This window comes from Callionymus lyra, chromosome 15, assembly GCF_982586985.1.
Source record: "Callionymus lyra chromosome 15, fCalLyr1.hap1.1, whole genome shotgun sequence".
Taxonomy (NCBI): Eukaryota; Metazoa; Chordata; class Actinopteri; order Syngnathiformes; family Callionymidae; genus Callionymus; species Callionymus lyra.
The window spans coordinates 20,750,214-20,770,008 of NC_141832.1; the positions used below are offsets into that span (position 1 = coordinate 20,750,214).

The window sequence follows — 19,795 nt, forward strand, 5'->3', positions numbered from 1 at the left end:
GCAACCTTTACTTCAATAAAACAAGCATAACGTTACTTTGTCATTCCACTGTGTTACATTGTATTAACATGGACGCCCACTTTCTCTCCACAAAGCACATTGAGATTTGATAGCAGGGTGAACAGAAGGGGGCTCAGTTGTGAGGAGGACAATTGCTGAGCATGACGGTGGGGGAAATCTTGATTAAGGGGTTTAAAGCAAAGTGTAAAACGTTTTTGTTTCATGGTGTATTGCATAGACAGTAACCCTTTGGCTCCAGATCATGGTGTGTGATTGTTGTCACTGAGCTGTTTGAACTTTGTCTCATAGGTTATATCACACAATCATCGTCTTTTGCTGCGTAAGGTCATGGGTATGAAGTAGGTCACACAGAGAGATGATTTCAATAAATGAAAAGGACGGAGGTTTGGATATTGAAAAGACTTTCACCTTTATTCCAAACGATTTCTTCAGCTCTCTCCGACAGGTGTGTCAGAATTCATGCACAGTTAAGTACAGACAAATATAACCCGCGAGCGCACAATCTTCAATCAGGATGAATGAGGTTGTGAGAAAAAAAACAAAAAAACAATTATTGACCTTACAACAGAATCACATTGCAATTATTTCAATGTGTGCCAGACTCTATCTTGATGTACAAATAAAGTGTATTAACTTACACAACAATGTCACCTGATTATGTTTATATTGCGACGGTTCAAACTAAAAACTACAACAAAGTAATGATCTCACCAAAACACTTGAAATATTTCATTAGCTTTTTAGAACACAATTCATCCTCATATGATAACCAAAGGAAATGAAAATCATACAAATTGTGTGCAAGCTTGTTGAGATAGTTGTGAGTTATTCAAGTGGAATTTTGTTATATTTGTAGTATCAGGGGAACAAAAAACAAGTTTATTTTTAAAGTGCCCTATTATTCTTTTGCATGTTTAAAGAAAGTCGTTAAACAGGAATGATATTAACATACATTGGAATGTGAGCATAACAGACAAATGAAAACAAAAGATAAAAAGGTTTTCACCATTAACTGAGGAAATATTCCTTCCACTAGTGCAGGTTGAGATAGGGCTGTACAATCATAACCACAATGATAATTAGGATTCTTTTTAATTACATTTTAACCATTGAATTATGAGATTCAAGATGTTGGCAAAAACAAGTGCAATTTCTTTGCTTGACTTAAAAAAAAAAAAACAATGTGTAAACAGCTAATAATAAACTTTTTTTAAATTCTGTGTTTTTATGAAATAAATGGTGGTTGCTGCTCAACAAAGTTATGTAAAGGAACTTTGGCTTTCACACATTCCTTGTAAATGTGATTTTTTTTAAATGGTTGTAAAAATTAGTTTTGTTAATAATAACTTGAATTTAAAGGTAGAACTTTTAAAAAATTCTAATGAGCTTTTCTTGATCTCCCTGCACAGTTAAACTGCTCAACTCAAGACTGCAATCTATGGCAAAAAAAATGTCCAAAAACACTCCAGCATTTAAAAAAAAAGAACACAAATAGAAATAAGTTATACAATATCAATAACATGGTACATTTCTTATATTATTCCATTTATCACACTTGTCATGTACTACACTTAAATTATCCTTATCTTAAATAACCGACTACAGAACCCCGTTAGTGAAGTCGTTTCCTAGTAATCTTTAACCAACATTTGGAATGTGCCACATAAAGTCACCTCAACCTGAACTTTTCCTGTTCATTTTTCAAGCTGTGCGTGTGTGTGAGTGATCAACAGATTATGGTTTGGTGGACTTAGAGACCTGGACCGCCGGACTTCTTCCGCAGCTTCAGCAGTTTTTTCATGAGCATTAGCTGTGACGAAGCACAACAAGTTTTGCTTCAGTGAACATAAATCAACTTGAATTACAGATGAACATGATCGTACCTGGCTTCTTTTTTGGATCTTCTTCAGAAACATCAGCTGAACTCCCTTCAGTGACCATTGAACTGTAAACATTAAAAGAAAACAGTCGACATATTTACAGAAAAAAACCTTGTTCACACAGATGTTCCTTTTATACCAAGTAGAATTATTTATCAGTTGCAACGTCACAACTTTCCTTTTCATAGCGTCTTCAGCCCTGAAAGGCCCTTGATGTATTTTCTTAGCAAGTTTATAAAAGTTGTTAAAAGTGTGCTCATTAAATAAGAGTTTTTTTTATTTAGGTTCTTGTGTCTTCTTGTTGACAAACAACAAATAATATTAAGATAATTTAAACCTGTAATAAAGGGTTAACAAAGTGACTTTATGACCGTTTAAAAATGCTCATATATTTATAGAAAGCGTGTTCATGCTTTCAAATGTTGATATTATCCATTTTTGTTATCAGAAAACCCTTGTAAAGGTTTCAGTAAAATGGGTTTTAATATCAAATATGAAATGAAAAACAAAACTAACATTTGTATTAGTATAAACCAAGGGGGAACATCAGGTATTTAAGAGTGAAACCAATTTAAAAGTGCTCTGCAGTTCATCAAGGCTTGCTTCAGAAAGAAGGGAAGCAATTACAAATAACAAATAACTGACGTTTAAAGTATTAAAACGATTTTACAGCATAGTCAAACAAATGGTTTGGATCTTAAACTCTAACATCATTGTACAGACATCGTTTGATTATATTCCTTTGTCAGTTTCTGTGATTTTGCGTAATAAGTACCGTGGTTGATTTGACTGACAAGTGAGCGTCTATTAGCTACCGCAGCCTCAAAATAATGGGCGTGGCTTAATCGCCCAATTACAATGAAATGAAAACAACCGAGTCTAAATTATGACGAGTGGCTGCAGCACTTTCTGAATCCCCTTTGGGACTGTAAAAACTCAGAAAGTCAGAAGAATCATAGGGCAGGAACTATAGCAGTGAAAAGCAGTCTCATGTTAGCAGGGTCAACAGGAGGGGGCTCAGCATCACACTGAAAGTTGATTTCTTACAATCCAAATCCTCACGTCCACATCCCTAGAAACACATCCTTCAAACAACCGCTTAAAACTGGCGATTCCTCTATATACTGTACATTTATGTTAATATAAAAACAATACAAGGCTAAAAATGAAATCAACATACAACATTTACCTTGCGCTGAATCCAATGGTCGGTGCCACAACTTCTGGTGTCAGTGGCTCATCATCGAGTGTCTGAGATGTACAAAGCATGTCATTTGCAGTGCTTCCCTCCAATGTTGTTCCTGAAGACCTCATGGTGTCATTTTCACTAGTATCTGCTTCCAAAACGTTACAGCTAAGAGTGTTATACGACTGAGCGTCTGGGTCTAAGGGTGTTTTGTATGCAAAGTCTCCAGGCTGTGACAGAGCTGAGCTGAAACATCAGAGTGGAAACATTTAGGAATCATTGAAGACACTTGAAGAGAATATAAAAAAATATAAGGAGACAGCACCTACCTATACATGGACTCCCCCAGGGGCCGGCTGGTGTCAAAGCAGTCTGGAAGAATGATGACGTAGTCCTCTGAGGAGGTGGAGGACGAGCGACTCCTTGTGTGCTCACGTCTCTCCTGCTCCGGATCTTTCAGACTTTTCTTCGGTTGACAATCCAAAAACACTGCCTGGGCTGAGATTCAATATTATATATATATATTCAGGTTGTACTACTGTCACTTTAGTACAAAATATGTGTGTTACTCACTTGTGTGCTCCTGAAGCGTGACGAACTTCTGAGAGGCATGTAGGGGCTTCAGCACGGAGTTGCAACCAACCCCCTGACTCAAGGACACGGACAAAGAAGAAGGCAGGGAAGACCTTGGCACGGCACGTGGCATCAGCTGGGTCTTAGGGCTACTGTTCAGAATATCTTTTACGTCACTTTGCACACTGGGGTGGGCCGGGGAAACTGAATCATGCGTTAAGGGAGAGACAAATCTAACATTAGTGTTACTAGGTATGTACAAGGAATTAGTAGTCTTCTGATAGCAAATGACAAGTTTATTCATCTAGATGTAAGTCAGAAAGGAATCTGATACCAGGACAAGTTGCATTAAGATTGGATGTGTTTAATTCAAGGACAGATGCCTAATGGACAGGTTTAGGCCTTTAGTGAGGTTTTATTTTGTCCACAAAGGTCCCAAAAAGTGTTACAAAGATAGTGAAGTGTCAGACGAGTAATGTGTAACTATTGAGTTGTAAAACCTCTGTTGCAAGGTTGCCACATACAGCATGTACGCTTGCAAGACATCTCGGAGGACATACAAATGAACTTCCTCTTCCACTTTTCAAGATAAAAATGACCCACATAGACAAGAAAGTTGTTTATGTTGATGTACCTGATCTTGGACAAGTGCTCCTCGGACTCAGCTCCGGTATCTCCTTCATTGCCGTTGAGTTATTGACCGTCTCACAAATAAAATCCGTTCTGCGAATGACGTCCTCTCCTTCCTCCTGTGCAGGCGTTCCATTTCCTTCAACTCCGAGTAGTTGCAGCTGAGTACCTAATAGCCAAGGCCACAAATAGATAAAAGATCAAATATTGTTTCTCTTTAGTGCATCAATCAAAATTTGTCAGTTGACTTTCTACATTAGATAAACCTGGTGTGTATAAATCAGGAAGGAAAATGACAGTTAGATTAACCTATTTAATCAAAAGTTCCTCTTATTCGAAAAGCCTCATTTTTAAAGGTCAAACCCCAAATATAGCTTTGTAGGCTTGTTATCAAAGTACGGGGGTTCCATGATAATTATTTCTACTCATTTCTACTTTAATAATTGTCTAAACATATATAAAACAAATACAACTTTGTTAACCAGAGGAATGTTTCTTCACAAATATAAAGAAGCAACTCTTACCAGCAGGGGTGTTATTAGGAACGTTTTCCAACTCCTGCACAATATTTATGTCCAATAGCTCAAACGACAGGAGATCCTGAGAGATAAAGGTAAGTTTGAAAGTTGATGTTTGCATGTGTGAGCCCAGATACCAACATGCGTAATCTCCAATGATATATTTGATGAGATTACAACTAATCATAGTAATCCAGAAGTCATTGACTTCCTGAAAGAACTACAGGACATCGCATTTGCTTTGTTAACAATTTCAAACCATTTGAATGTGTGCCAGAAAGCTTACGATGAATCCGTTTTTGTAATGTCTGTTTACCTGCGCAGTGAGCATCTCCACGGACGGGATGAAGTCATTCTCTTGGTCCGCAGATGAAGATGTTTGCTCTTGAGAGACAATGCAGGCTTTCTTGTCTTTGACTGCATGATTCCTACCCTGAGGACACAAACATTTTAGCGTGCAGCGGGTAACATATGCAGAAGAATGAAAAGAATGTATAAATAAAAGATGTTATCCACATTTTTAAAAAACGGTGGAGCTGCTATATAGTATTTTCCTTTGGCTGAGATACCATGCAAGTGAAACGAGTGTCAGACGAGTGTAATCTCTGTTGCACTGTTGCCACATACAGCATGGACAGCACAATAAGATTAAGGCTCTTGTTCGGTCATATTTTGTTTTTATCTCCCTGGTAATTCTAAAAAGTCTATCTGTAATTCATTTTAAAATGTAAAGGACTTTTTGGACATTAAAATAAAATGTAAATATTTGACATCTGAGCACATGTCCAAACAAACACAGGACTGACCGGTATTTGTGTCATGATCATGACATCATCATACGTCTTCTACCTGAGGTGTGACACAAGGAGACACCAAGATCCCATCTGCCATCATGGGAGCTGGAGCCATCGGGTCAACGACAATGCTGCACCAGACCCTGGGTCCGAACTGCTCTCCGGAGTGGGCCAGGCGCCAGTGGGAGGTGTAGGATCCCTCCACAGATGGAGCACAGAGGGCTACGCTCACGATGCCAACCTGGAGGGAGATAAAGAGCGAGAGAGAGAGAGAGAGGCCAAATTAAAACATCGCAAATACAATCCACAGGCTCATAGAATACCTGGCCTGGTTGCAGAAAGGGAACAGATACTTCTCTCCATCTGTCCTCTGAACCCACTGCCAGGTTTCCCCACATAAATTTGAGCTGCAAAAGGAGAGTAAGGACATTATGAATCTACTGATATTAAGATCTGTTGGTGCCACAGTATCAAAAGATTAATGTGGTTAACATGTGAAGATTTTCATGTAAAGTTATCTGCTGAAATGTTGTCTTTAAAGGTCGAGGGTTTTCAGGAACTTTAATACAGTGTTTATAGCTATACATATATATAACAAAATATAGATTTAGATATAGATAATAATGATAATAATAATACAACTGTTTTTTCATTTATGAAAAAAGTACACACTATTTTCTGTTTTTTATTTGTTTATTTCATCAAAGATTCTAATAATTTGTCTCACACTTAAATTCCATAGTCGTTCCTACACTTTTAAACGCAACAAACTCTTCTGAATCAATCTGACGCAGAAAATCGCTGAATGAATAACGGCTTAAATCAAACATTCTGACGTCAGTCTGGTGGAGGTGTCCTCCTCTAGAAGCCCTAAATCAGTTAAGTACATACATGTTAATCATGAAACAAAAAATATATTTATGTAAACATGGGGAGAGTTACTTGTGCCTTTAGGTGTTTTTGTAATGTGTAGATTAAGCAGCAAACCTTATTTTTATTATTCGTTTTTAATGTAGAAAACGGGAGTTTTAGGGGTGAGTTTCAAATTTACGAGAGTCCTTGAATCCAACTCGTGTTTTGTGACCAATCAGAGCAGAGTGGGCGTGGTTGCTTGGACTAGACTTCTTCTCCAGCCAAAATGGCGCATTTTAAGTAGGGCAGGGCTTAAGCGTATTTTCTAATGTAAATATCTTTATTAAATGAGAGTTTTGTGCAAAAAGAAACATACTGATGAGTATAATGAGTTCCTACAACAATCTAAGAGAAATTTCAATTGGCACATTAGGTGCCCTTTAACTCTTTTGTTGTCTCTAGGTCAAGGTGAACAACCTCCCTGGCTTCCTGAAATACATATGCATGTATGTATGTATATGGTGGAGGTCGTTCACCTTGACCCAGAGAAAACACAAGGGACAACACAAACACATTTGTTTTCAAGCCTCGGGTCACCTCGGCGTGAATGTTTGCAAGATTGCAAGAACAAATGTGAGGATTGTAGGTGTTACCTTGGTATCAGAGCCCCAGCTAATTGTTCCAGTGTTCCTCATCTTCCAGTACTTGATGAACTTGGTCTCTGGACGCAGTCGTGTTCCATCAGGCAGGTTTTCATCGAGGAAAGAAGCACTCATGGCTGGAACCACAAGTGGACAAGGCCGCTTTGGGCGCCTGTGAACAGTCTTTGTGTTAGTATATATTCAAGTTTAAAATGTGTGCACATTTTTGAATGGAACAAAGGAACAGGAACCTACTCCAGAGTGCTGTGTTGGGAGGCTCCCGGCTGCAGGAGGACAGGAGAAGAGGTGCCTTCAGCATGGGAGGAGCTCCACTGTATGCCCCGCCTCTCCATCCTCAGCTGTTTACGGATCTCCTTGACTTCAGCTTTGAGCAGACGTTTCTCTGCTTTCAGTCTCTGCTTCTCTGCCTTTCGAAAACTACGGTCACCTCTCCGATAAAACCTGTTGGTTTAATTGCAGCCATAGAAATGAACATATAAATGTCGATATTGTTGAACAATTGAACTTAAATTGAAACTTTAACTTTTAAACTGTTCATTTAAATAAAGTATATAAACCCAAAAGGGTAAATTATTAAATGGACTATTGGTTATTTCATATCTCAACAGCATTCTTCACACACATATGAAGTTTAAAAAATATGTGATTTAATCAATAATTTCTCAACAAGTCTATATTAAATTGTTGTGATATTTTGTGGGTTGTTAGTCTACATACTCTAGATCTATGGCAGTTATCGATTGTGGATGGATATTGATTCGTAGCATAATAAACCTGTCGTCTTTGACATTGACATAAGAGTCATGGCTGAAATATTATGTTTTAATTATACATTTATTTAGTTATGTATTTAAAATCTTTCACCTGCCATATTTAATGATCTGAGACTTTTCAATTGGCTGAAAATCTAAATTAGTTTTAAAAAAATCAATAGATATAGAAAAAATAAATGAACTGATAAATAATTTCAAAAAAGGTTAAACAAACATGGATTTAAACAGTATAGAGTATGACCGTGATAGTAAAGGATTACAAGGAAGACGCAAATGATTGAAAGCCAAGCGTTTTTTTCCTCCTATTAAGTAGCGGTTGTATTTCTGATGAGCAAAAGCTAAATAAGACCCTTCGAAAATTAAACTTTAATGGTTAAAGACATGAGCCAGACTGTGGAAAAACAAGGCAAATAAATGTATCTGTGAGCATTATATTGGCGACATTCAGAGATACAGCAACTGGCGCACGTCAATCGCATGTATCAAACAGAGTTTGTGATGGATTGCGCATTAAGAGGTGAGGCACTGCCTCACCTGCCTCCCCTGACCGCACGTCCCTGTTTATAAGACATTTCTTTGTTGTCGCTATATGTCAGAAATTGTAGAAGAATATGAAAAATGTATCATGTATGTAACGCTTGTACCTGCTGTGGTCTGGAGCTGGAGATCCATGCTCCGGGATGGAGAGAGGAGTCCTGGCTCGTACCAGGTTGTGGCTCGGATCATGAGAGTAGCTGCAGGACTCACATAGAGTGCAGGATGTACACACACTGAAGGGAGCAGAAGAAGAGCATTCCAGCGTCATTTAATAATCGCTGGTGATTAATAAAACAAGACTAAACGTGTTTTAACTAATAAAACTTTCCTTAAAAGTCATTTACATTGACCAAAAAAAACATCTATATAAGATGAATTTCCAGCGTCATTTAATAATCGCTGGTGATTAATAAAACAAGACTAAACGTGTTTTAACTAATAAAACTTTCCTTAAAAGTCATTTACATTGACCAAAAAAAACATCTATATAAGATGAAATTGAAACATTGAATTATTGTTAATAACAACAAAATAACATGATTCTTTTTTTTTTCTTTAATAAGTATTCACGCCAAGTTAAAAAATAAATTTTATCGGCTTAAAACAATCCCAATTTCTTCCCCCATTCTTTCAAAGATGTATGTGGAGTTGCACCATTTGTAATCTTTGTTTTCAGGCTTTCTGAGTCGTCAAGATAAGAACATTGAATTAATTGAAAAACAACGATTTCAACTATTCTATGAAGTCATGACATCTAGATAAAAAATGTTGATCTCTGGCTCAATATAAAGTAGAACATTTAGAATATTTAGATGCGGATTTTATGACTTGGATCAATTCGTTTTGTAGTCAAGATAATTTAATTTACTGGGAATTAATTATTAAATTATATGAATTATCCAATAAGAGAAATGTATTAACTCATTATTCATTTTATTTTACTGTCCATAACACACAATGTCCAACATCAAGATATTTTTTGTACGTTTCCTAAATAAGAAAAGAGAATGAGGTAGATGATGACAAACTAAAAATATTAAAGCTAATATACGTTTATTAATAAAGTTATTGAAGACTCACCTGCACTGATAGCCTCCTCCGGTGGTCTGCCCCCTACAGGAAGAGCAGGGTGGTGTGGAGGAGGAAGGAGCGCCAGGTAAAGTGGATGAAGACACTTCAGGGACCTGCTGAGCCTCTCCCCCGCCACCCCTTCCACCTCCACCACCCACTCCTGCTCCACTGGTCAGAGGCTTGTGAATGCAACACTGCCCAGAGAACTCCCTGCAGATCTTGTCCACTGCCTCCCGAACAACTTGGTCTTTAAACTAGAGAAAAAACAAAAATGAGGGTTGAGTCAGGCGGTGAAATCTATTCAGGGTGTTTTATTTTTGTTTACCTTTTCCATATATGATGTGAACCAGGCAGGAGGAACCTTGTCTTCTTCTTTATTGCCTTTACTGTCTTTCATGACCATCTGATCATCACCATTTCATGTAAATGAATAAAAAAAAAAAAAAAATTTCACTTGAGTGTGCGTGTGTTGCCATGTTACTTCTATATAAGATGCTGTTTACAAGTTTGAGTTGGCAACTAACAATAAAAAAAATGTTGGATTTGTTATGCTATTAATTAAATAATAATTAAAACACAATCATATTATGGTGGGATTAACTGGATTAATTTAATGAGATATTTTAATTTGAACACTGAAAAATATAACAAAATAAACTGTAAAATATAGTAAAATTATCTTTCTTTCTAATTAGCTGTGTAAGCTAGGTTGTTACCATGCAAGATTCTAACCATGCTAGGTTGTTACCATGCTACATTGTAACAATGCTAGGTTGTTACCATGCTAGGTTCTTGCCATATTAGGTCCTTACCATCCTTACAATGTTAGTTACATACCATACTAGGTTCTTGCCATCCTTACAATGTTACATACCATGCTAGGTTGTTACCATACTAGGTTCTTGCCATACTAGGTTATTACCATCCTTACAATGTTAGTTACATACCATGCTAGGTTGTTACCATATAAGTTCCTTACTATGCTAGTTAGTTGGCATTCTAGGTTCATAAAATGCTAGGTTCTTACCATAATAGTTCCTTACCATGCAAGTTTTGTACCATGTTAGCTTGTTAGCATTCTATGTTCTTACCATGCTAGGTTTTTACCATAATAGCTTTGTAGCATGCAAGTTCCGTACCATGCAAGGTTGTTATGATGCTAGGTTCTTACCATGCAAGTTCCTTACATGCTAGGTTGTTACAATGCTAGGTTCTTAGCATTCTTACAATGTTAGTTACATACCATGCTAGGTTGTTACCATGTAAGTTCCTTACTATGCTAGTTAGTTAGCATTCTAGGTTCTTACCATAATTGTTCCTCACCATGCAAGTTCTGTACCATGCTAGGTTGTTACGATGCTAGGTTGTTACCATATAAGTTCCTTACTATGCTAGTTACTTAGCACTTAAGGTTCTTACCATGCTAGGTTCTTACCATACCAGGTTCTTAACATAATAGTTCCTTAACATGTAAGTTTTGTACCATGCTAGTTTGTTTTTATTCTATGTTCTTACTATACTAGGTTTTTACCATAATAGTTCCTTACCATGCAAGTTCCTTACACGCTAGGTCTTACCATGCTAGGTTCTGGTACTGCCGCTTGGATCTTGCGACTGACCACCTGAGCAAGGGCAGGGCAGTGTTGTGGGGGTCTAAACCCCTTCTTAGGCTCGGCTCCCCCGGCCTTTGTGGTGGAGACACGTGCTTGCTGACTTCGAGTCTCATATACGTTCATATGCAGTCGGTTACCCTGGCGTGCTGCACTCTGGGTACACAAGTTTCAAATCATATTACCAAACACAACATCTTACAACTCTCAATACCACACATGTTAATGTATATACCTACTTTCAAAGCCTCCTCATACTCCACTGAAATGGAAGCAGGAGTATATATTAGAATCAAACTGCAAGACCATTTCCATTCGTATTGAATAACTGATTGACGGGAATGTTGTCGTCTTACCTCTGCTGTTGATGGAGACCTGCAAGAAGATGACGTAGTTATTAGTCCGTGTGACATTTCAAAATTTGGCATTTGTCTACTGATTGCACGCTGGAAAGGTCGGCGAAGATTTAAAGAAACGTAATCGTAGTAATCCAGATAACAAGGACTATAATACATTTTTTAATGTATTTCCAAAACAAACAAAAAACATGTTTGTTCCAATGTTAAGACATTCAGGAAACTAGTACAGTTCTTAGAATTAGATTGTATCATCTTGTTCTTTCTCTTTATGTTCTTGTTCTTATTTTATTTTGATTTATTTTTTATGAAAAATTGCTGTATTTTCTTTGGCTATTGGAAAAAAAACAATTTCCTGAAGGAGACCTCCTGAGGGATCAATAAAGTTTTAACTTACCTTTTACCTTACCTTACAGACAAAAGTTATATATGGAAGGTATTATATCTAAACTCTTGTGTTGTCTCTGGTCAAGGTGAATGTAAAAGGTAAACAATAATAATAATAATAATAATAATAATAATAATAATAATAATGAAACACTTATCTGTGATTTTGTTTATTTAGCTGACATCTTCAGAAACAAATGTTGCAAATATTATTGAAGAAAATAAACATTTAAAATGAGGAGGTGGGTTGATACAGCTTTAAATTAAAACATTAAATATAGGGCTTTTAAAGTTATAATATTGTGTCTCACCTCTTCATCCTCCTCGTCTATATAAGTCAGCTGGAGACCACAGAGTCCAAAGGATCGTTTCACCTGCACACACAAAATAAAAGAACGTTTTATTATCCAGGTATGACTTGTGACAACAATCTCACTACCAAAACAACAACTTCACTTTTAGTTGCTGCTGCCACAGATGCTTTCAGTAATAATCATATAAAAGTATATATATTTTAAAAAATAAGAAGGTTTTTTAGCAATAAATCACCTTCAGAAACAGGTGAGACTACGTCATACACCACCTGATCCATGACAGCTAAGATAAAGATTTGGAACATTTGTCCCTGGATGTCCTCGTACACCAAGGACTCCTACTAGTCTCCTACTAACACGGACAACGTGTTTAATGAAATGTCAAATTGAGATGTTTTTAAAAAAAACAACAACAGGATTCATGTTTATCTAGCGATGACACAACATATCGTAGCGACATCTCAGTCGAAAATCTTGACAGGAATCAGGGCGATGATGTTCGCTAACGTGTGGACCGCATAGATCAATCTGTTTCAAAATGAAACGTAGAGACGATAGAAAGATGGATTATAAATGTCAAGGCCTGGAGATTGTCTACATCTTACCATGGCCTCCATCGACTCCCAGCTCTTCGTCTCCGATCCCGACAGAAGGAAATTCTTCGAATTTCCCCTGAAATTCACCTTCAGGTTTATGTAAAACTCCATGACTGAGGCTTTAGTGATATTCAACACATCATACGATAAAAACGATACGCTTTAATCCGGTTCGATTTTTTTTAACAGTTTACAGTTGATCAGTGCATTGGTTCAGAGCTTTCTGTGTTTACAGTGACGCAGGGAACACGCCCACATACAGGAGCCCACACTGTCGCTTCCGCTCAGAGTTCCAAAATAAAAGGGAACGTGTACTATTATTTTTTAAATATACGAAATCATATTTGTTTCATTATTTATTCATTTATTAAAAATGGTCTCATATATTAGTTAATTCCCCTATTTTCTTTTTCACCCGACACTGATTATTGATTTTATTTTAATTGATTTTATTACAACTAATACAATTGGAAAAATATAAAATATGGCAAAATGAAGAGTACAAATAAATAAATGTTGCAAATAGATTATATATATATATGAAGATGAAGATGATGATGATGATGATGATGATGAAGATGATGATGATGATGATGATGATGATGATGAAGATGAAGATGAAGATGATGATGATGATGATGATGATGATGATGAAGATGAAGATGAAGATGATGATGAAGATGATGAGGATGATGATGAGGATGATGATGATGATGATGATGAAGATGATGAGGATGAAGATGATGAAGATGATGAAGATGATGATGATGAAGATGAAGATGATGATGATGATGATGATGATGATGATGATGATGATGATGATGATGATGATGATGATGATTATGAAGATGAAGATGAAGATGAAGATGAAGATGAAGATGATGATGATGATGGTGATGATGATGGTGATGATGATGATGATGATGATGAAGATGATGAAGAATGCAAATGAGAATAATCCATTCATCCTGCATGTTTGTGTTTTCGAAATAGAGTTCCCATTTGTCAAATAATGGCAGAAAATACAATCACACTTTTTGTTATTGTTCATTCTTTAACTTATATTGTGCAATACTGATTCACCAAAATCATCTGTTTGCTAAAAAACACAACTGTTGTCATCGTTATTGCATGAATGTACGTGGTCTGACACACCATCACTGCATTACCTTTATTATAAAGGTAATAGAGGCACACACATTATTTTACAGGGAAATATGACCTGCATGATGACTGCGTTCTGAAATGATCATCTACTTATCAAGTAATTTTGACCTCTTTGTTTACCACAACATACTAAAACAGTTAGTGGGTTATTTGAAATCAAGACCCAGATGTGAACACCCAGAAGTCCATGTTTCACCATTGAAATAAAAAAAACGTTTGTGTACTGTCGCTATCTGCTGACTGTGCATGCTTGCTATAGTTTACTATCCTTATATTAGAGGGTGTGGGTTGCTCTCTAAATTTTAGATTATTACCCAAAACATAAAAAAGAAATAAAAATAAAGTAGACCATTAGTCATTTTGAGAAGTCAGACTGCACATTTATCGATTTAAAGTGTCATCTACAAGTCACAGACCCTTGGAATTGTCCTCACCAGCTGCTCCTTATAAAAATAATGTTTTGAATTAGAAAACTTTTTTTTTTTGGAGACCAAATGTTGTTTACCATAACCCCGCCCACTCCGCTGTGATTGGTCAAACATTCGGGTTTGTTGATCCCAGAAGTCTCCTCCTCAAAGGGAGTCGTTGTATAAACAAAGCGGGCGTGGTTAGAGCTGGCTTCAGGAGGAGTGAATCCATTATTACGTCATAATGGACTCCTAAGTAATCTTGGAGAGGAAGACGTCCGGAAAGACTTTGAAACATGTGAGTAAGTCTAGTACTAAAGTTACCCTGTATGGTCGGACCACCAAGCTACAACTCAGTTTCTTCATATAGTGATCTTCATGACGGGCAAAAATTCACCTTTTTCCAATCCTCAGAGACTTATTTGTTCCATTAGAGTGACACGTTATCAGTGCTTCTGAAATGGCGGCTTATCAGTGATGACTGTTGTCCTTTATTGTGACAGATGCAGATACAGTCATCACAGGGAAACAGCAAGGCAGCACATCGCGACAGAGATAAGCATTTTAGAACACACGGTGAATAGAATTTGATGATATGCTGTGATGTGAGACATAAATCGTTGAAGAACTTTACCTCCAAGCATATAATTATTATTGTACTCTCAGAAAAAAACAATATATTTATTATGATTTATAAACTTTTGACGATAAATCAATTAGTGCTTTATTGTTTTTGTGTATCTGGAAACACACAAAGAAACCCAGGTTGATCATCCTTTTTGACATTTATTAAAATGAAGGTGCTAATTATATCTACATTAATAAACACAATTCTTTCTCTCTTTACATCTATCCATCCAGCCATCGATCCTTCCATCCATCCAGTTTTCTATCTGGCTATCTTGCTTTCTAGCAAGCTAGCTCCAAATGACAAACAATAAAGCCAAGGGCCAAGTACTCAATAAACGGGTGTGACATCTTTGTAACTTGTGGACCTTTATGGGTGATCTCCAACATATTCTCACATGTAGCTGATAGCTAATAGCTAGAAAAACAGATTTCATGACATTATCTAGAAATATTGATAGTGGAACATGGAACATTGGAATTCATTTTGCTCAATGTATGAATCTATAAAGCTTTTTTAAGGAGTGTTCTCTGTGGAGAGAGACAGTTAGCTCTTGTTTTGTTTTGGTACTGTGTGTAGTGCAAGCAAGTCCTGAAACTTTAGGGCCACCCGCTGTCATGTTTAGTGCAACACTCTAAATTATATATCAAATGCTAAAAGAAATAGTTAATAAGTTCCTGTTTGCAGATGACCCTTCAAGTTAGGGTTAGGGTTAGGGTTAAGGTTAGGGTTAGGGTTAGGGTTAGGGTTAGGGTTAGGGTTAGGGTTAGGGTTAGGGTTAGGGTTAGGGTTAGGGTTCGGGTTCGGGTTCGGGTTCAGGTTAGACTTAGACTTAGACTTAGACTTAGACTTAGACTTAGACTTAGACTTAGACTTAGACTTAGACTTAGACTTACCGCCCATGCAAGTGCTGCTGTCCCCCTGGGTGGTGCATGGTGGGTGGGGGCGGTGGCTGGGGGTCAGTACGTGTGATGGGCGGGGCCTCGGCACCTTAGAGACCGTGGACTGCCCATCGAATACTGCTGGCCCCCCAAACTTCCCTCATGGGGAGGTGGGCTGCGGCTGTTGGGGACGGCCTACTGTTCAAAGACTGGGGGCCGTTCCCGGACGGCTGCGGCCCCACTGCCCCCGCCCTGCCCGCACAACCGTGGCCCCCCTGTGACCCGGGGGACCTGGGCCGGTGCCTGGCCATTGCTCCCCCGGGCTCATGCGGTGGCACTCAACCCGGCTACTGGCCGTGTCCGCAGGGTATTGGGGGGGTTCCGCCGCCGCTGCTGTGGTGGGTCCCCATCTCCTTGGCTCGGTCCCCTGCTATGGACTTGTTGGCGGCCTGACGGGCTGGGGGTCCTCCGTCGCCCGGCCTGGCCCCGGGGCCCTATCCCCTGACTGGTTCTTCTGGCTGCCCCTCTGCCCCGGTGCCTGCGCCTGGTGCCTCCCCCTTTCTGCTTCCTCGGTCGTCCTCGCCTGTGCCCGTCCTCTCGCGCCCCCGGTGGTGGTCCGCCTTCTCGCTGGTGTTTGGGGTCGGCTCTGGTGGTTATCTCGCCTGCCGGGTCCTGGTCTCCCGCGGGTTCCTGCCGCGGCTTGGGCCCCTGTGTCTGGATCTCCTGTGCTAGGTATGTGCCCTCTGGCCTGGCTATTTCAACCCCCCCCCCCCCTCTCCCCTCTATATATCTTCACCCGTCACCGGAGTCTGTATACCTGTGTATTGTCTACATTTGTCCCAAACCCACACCTTTTTATTTCTCTCCCGGAGCCCCAGGGATCCACCTCCAGAGCTGCTGCTGATCCAGGGGTCCACCTCCAGAGCTGTTGCTGATCCAGGGATCCACCTCCAGAGCAGCTGCTGATCCAGGATCTTCACCACGTCATCAGATCCCGAGTTCTCTCCAGCACCCCCATGGACCCTTCTACACTCTCCTCTTTTCTCTCACTATATCCTCCCTCACTCCTCTCCTTATCCATCTGTCTACCCCCCCATCCTTCCTCCCAGCTGGTCAAAGCGGCAGGCCGTCAACAATGAGTCGGGTTCCGCTCGAGGTTTCTGCCTTCTAAAAGGAAGTTTTTCCTCGCCATTGCTCACTGTACAGTGTTTTGTTTCTTGCTCTTTGTTGAATTGCTGGGATCTATTTTTCCTTAATCAACTGTAGTCTTATTTCAACTGTATAGTGTCTTGAGATAACTTTGTTATGATATGACACTTTAAATAAAATTGAATTGAATTGAATTGAATTAGAATGAAATGAAATGAAATGAAATGAAATGAATGAAAATGTGTGAGAGAAAATCAATAAATAAAATAGCACAATATATGTGCAAATGAGCTTCTGAGAGTCCTGAGTGCTTTTGCGGAATGATTTGTTGTTAGAAGTCATAAATAGTTGTTGTACATTTGTACAATGACACAAAGATGATTAATACTGGTGTGTCAAAAACCCACAACAAACAACGTAGAAAAAGGGCTCTTAATCTTTGATCGTTTTTGAGATATATCAGTAAGAGTCTGTGATTTTGGAATACCAAATGTATAGAAACCACACATGAACATCCCATTTTTCTATATTTTTTTATGAAATGTTTCTTTGTTATTTTTCTCTCTGTTTTTTTCTATGCTTTTAGTTGACGCAACATTTAAACTTTAAAAGCCCTATATTTAATAAAGTCTCTCATTAGATTCATTTCATTTCCTGAAGGCAAAGAGATCTAATAACTGCAGCCTTTACTCACTATCAGCCAATCAAGTTCAATTGTGTTTTATTTATTTGGAAATTAAGTCGTATAATTGCATTTAGATGATCAGAAATCCCCTGGTGTTCAATATCACATATCTAAACAGCCTCTAGGAATATTGCAGATAAGAATATAATGTTAATGATATGTCTTACGATTATTACGAAAGATTAACTTTTAAATTTACCCAGAAAAACCTTTTCAATCAATACTCCATATTTGATTATCATTGCAGCTGTGAGTGTTAACTAAATAATTCAATACACTTCATGGACCAATAAACCCTGGCAGTTTACAGAATCAACATATTATTGAACATTTTGTTTTCTCTCTTCTCGGCATGGTTCCTGGGGACTGTGATATTACATTTCTTCTTAGGTTTTCTTTTTTACTTTCATGCCTTACTCTGTAAAAAGAAGAACATATTTATATCAGCAGACTCATTTATTTCAATATCTCTGCATTACAGAACATCATATTATGTGAAGGGTGAGTATTAAAAAAAACAAAAGCAGATTTATAGACATTTTTTGTATAATAAGATATCTACAATACATCTGTCGCTGTAAGAAATCAGAAGTTCAATCATTTGCACAGACACACACAGTAAGTGTTTAGCTCCTCCTTCAGCCTCAACAATTGTATAAATCTCGGTAGGGATGAGGTTCATCAATCCAGTAAAAGAGAAGACAACTGAAGTCGACTTCACATCTTATTGTGACCTGCAAAACCAGGTAAGCCTCTTTTATTTTGGTAAAATTATATTTTCTTGTTGTGAAGGATTAAAACATGGATGTGTCTTATATCCATTTATTTAACAATAGATGTTTGTGAAAGTCAATAATGCATGTTTGTGAAAAAGTTACCTTGATATAACTTCGGTTCTATGAATTCATGCATAGGCTTCTGATGGGCTTTGCAAGTGGTTTATCATTATTGCATGTAATTATTGATCAGTTCATGAGAATTTAATATGTTAAAATAAGAAATTAGGGATTAAATTTACTAAAATAAATGTAGAAAAGTTTCGCAATCCTTTAAAACAACCAAGGTTTGATAAAACATGAACAAACAGAGGGATTTCTTGTTTCTGGAACCAGTTTGGTGAGATGTCGGACAATAGTATTTAATCATGTGTTTGACTAAATGTGGTCATAATGCTTCAGGATTTTATCTCTGTGTCCGCAGACTTGGACGATGCTGAAGTTGTGGACCACGTTGTTTGCGATGCTGCTCTGTGTGATACTGTGTATGGGGATCATAACGGATGCCTACCCTCCTAAACCTGAGAACCCCGGAGAAGACGCTCCTCCCGAGGAGCTGGCCAAGTACTACACCGCCCTGAGACACTACATCAACTTAATCACTAGGCAGAGGTATGCTGTGTATGCTTGTAAATATTACTTAATAAAAGGAACAAAACATGTTTTTGGTCCACAGGTATGGCAAACGTTCAGCTCAGGAGGAAGTGATGGCAGAGTTGTTGTTTGGTGACGACAGTACAAAAGAGCTGCGGCCCAGGTAAACACACATCAGCGGATTTTAATTCATTTTTCATCCGGATCTTTTCTTTTTCTAGACATGGCGACACATATCTGTGGTGACCGCACCCTCGGCCTCTTCGCGGGACTCTTCGGATGTGTCCTGAACTCCATCTGTGGCCCTAGACCACACAACTGTACCTGGAAATGTTTCTCTAGGGTCTGTCCTTAAAGAAAAAAAATAGAAAATGTACAGGACTTATTAAGGAAATAAAGATATATTTCAGATCTGACATGTTTTGTATGGATGGTTTGTTTATACAACTTTTACCATCATTACCTGGATGTAGAGACGAGACGGGCAGAACTGTAAAACGAGCCGATGCCCGTCTCTGGAAAGTCCAGCGTATAAGAAGGCAGGATGATTGGCAGTTGCCTGTGGCAGTGTGTCTTCTGATGTCCTGCCTAAAATGGTCAAAACTGGAGTCTGTTTCCGTCGCTCCAATACGCTGTCACTTCCGGGTCTTAATCCTTTGCTTTAAGGAGACAAATGGTCAATGCAGAGTATCACGGATCGTTTATCCTCCGCTTCAAGTAAAACAAAATACAAGCTTTTACGATCGAT

The 19,795-nt window shown here is 38.3% G+C and overlaps 2 protein-coding genes across 2 annotated transcripts; one reads left to right on the forward strand and one right to left on the reverse strand.

Annotated features, from left to right (window-relative positions):
* Positions 1 to 411: 411 nt before the first annotated feature.
* Positions 412 to 12,976, reverse strand: nbr1b (NBR1 autophagy cargo receptor b). The gene is made up of 20 exons (XM_087809447.1): positions 12,770 to 12,976; positions 12,162 to 12,224; positions 11,464 to 11,482; positions 11,347 to 11,369; positions 11,075 to 11,263; positions 9,823 to 9,900; positions 9,507 to 9,751; positions 8,534 to 8,659; positions 7,351 to 7,557; positions 7,108 to 7,267; positions 5,926 to 6,009; positions 5,658 to 5,843; positions 5,125 to 5,241; positions 4,815 to 4,890; positions 4,295 to 4,459; positions 3,661 to 3,864; positions 3,417 to 3,585; positions 3,091 to 3,333; positions 1,905 to 1,966; positions 412 to 1,831 (listed from the first exon to the last, which is right to left on the reverse strand). Exons 1-20 carry the CDS (start codon positions 12,869 to 12,871, stop codon positions 1,716 to 1,718), a joined length of 2,634 nt encoding a protein of 877 aa, XP_087665573.1. The 5' UTR covers positions 12,872 to 12,976; the 3' UTR covers positions 412 to 1,715.
* A 5,419-nt stretch (positions 12,977 to 18,395) lies between these two features.
* Positions 18,396 to 19,293, forward strand: pyya (peptide YYa). Its single transcript, XM_087808376.1, has 4 exons — positions 18,396 to 18,423; positions 18,878 to 19,065; positions 19,130 to 19,210; positions 19,269 to 19,293. Exons 2-4 carry the CDS (start codon positions 18,887 to 18,889, stop codon positions 19,291 to 19,293), a joined length of 285 nt encoding a protein of 94 aa, XP_087664502.1. The 5' UTR covers positions 18,396 to 18,423; positions 18,878 to 18,886.
* The last annotated feature ends 502 nt before the right edge of the window (positions 19,294 to 19,795 follow it).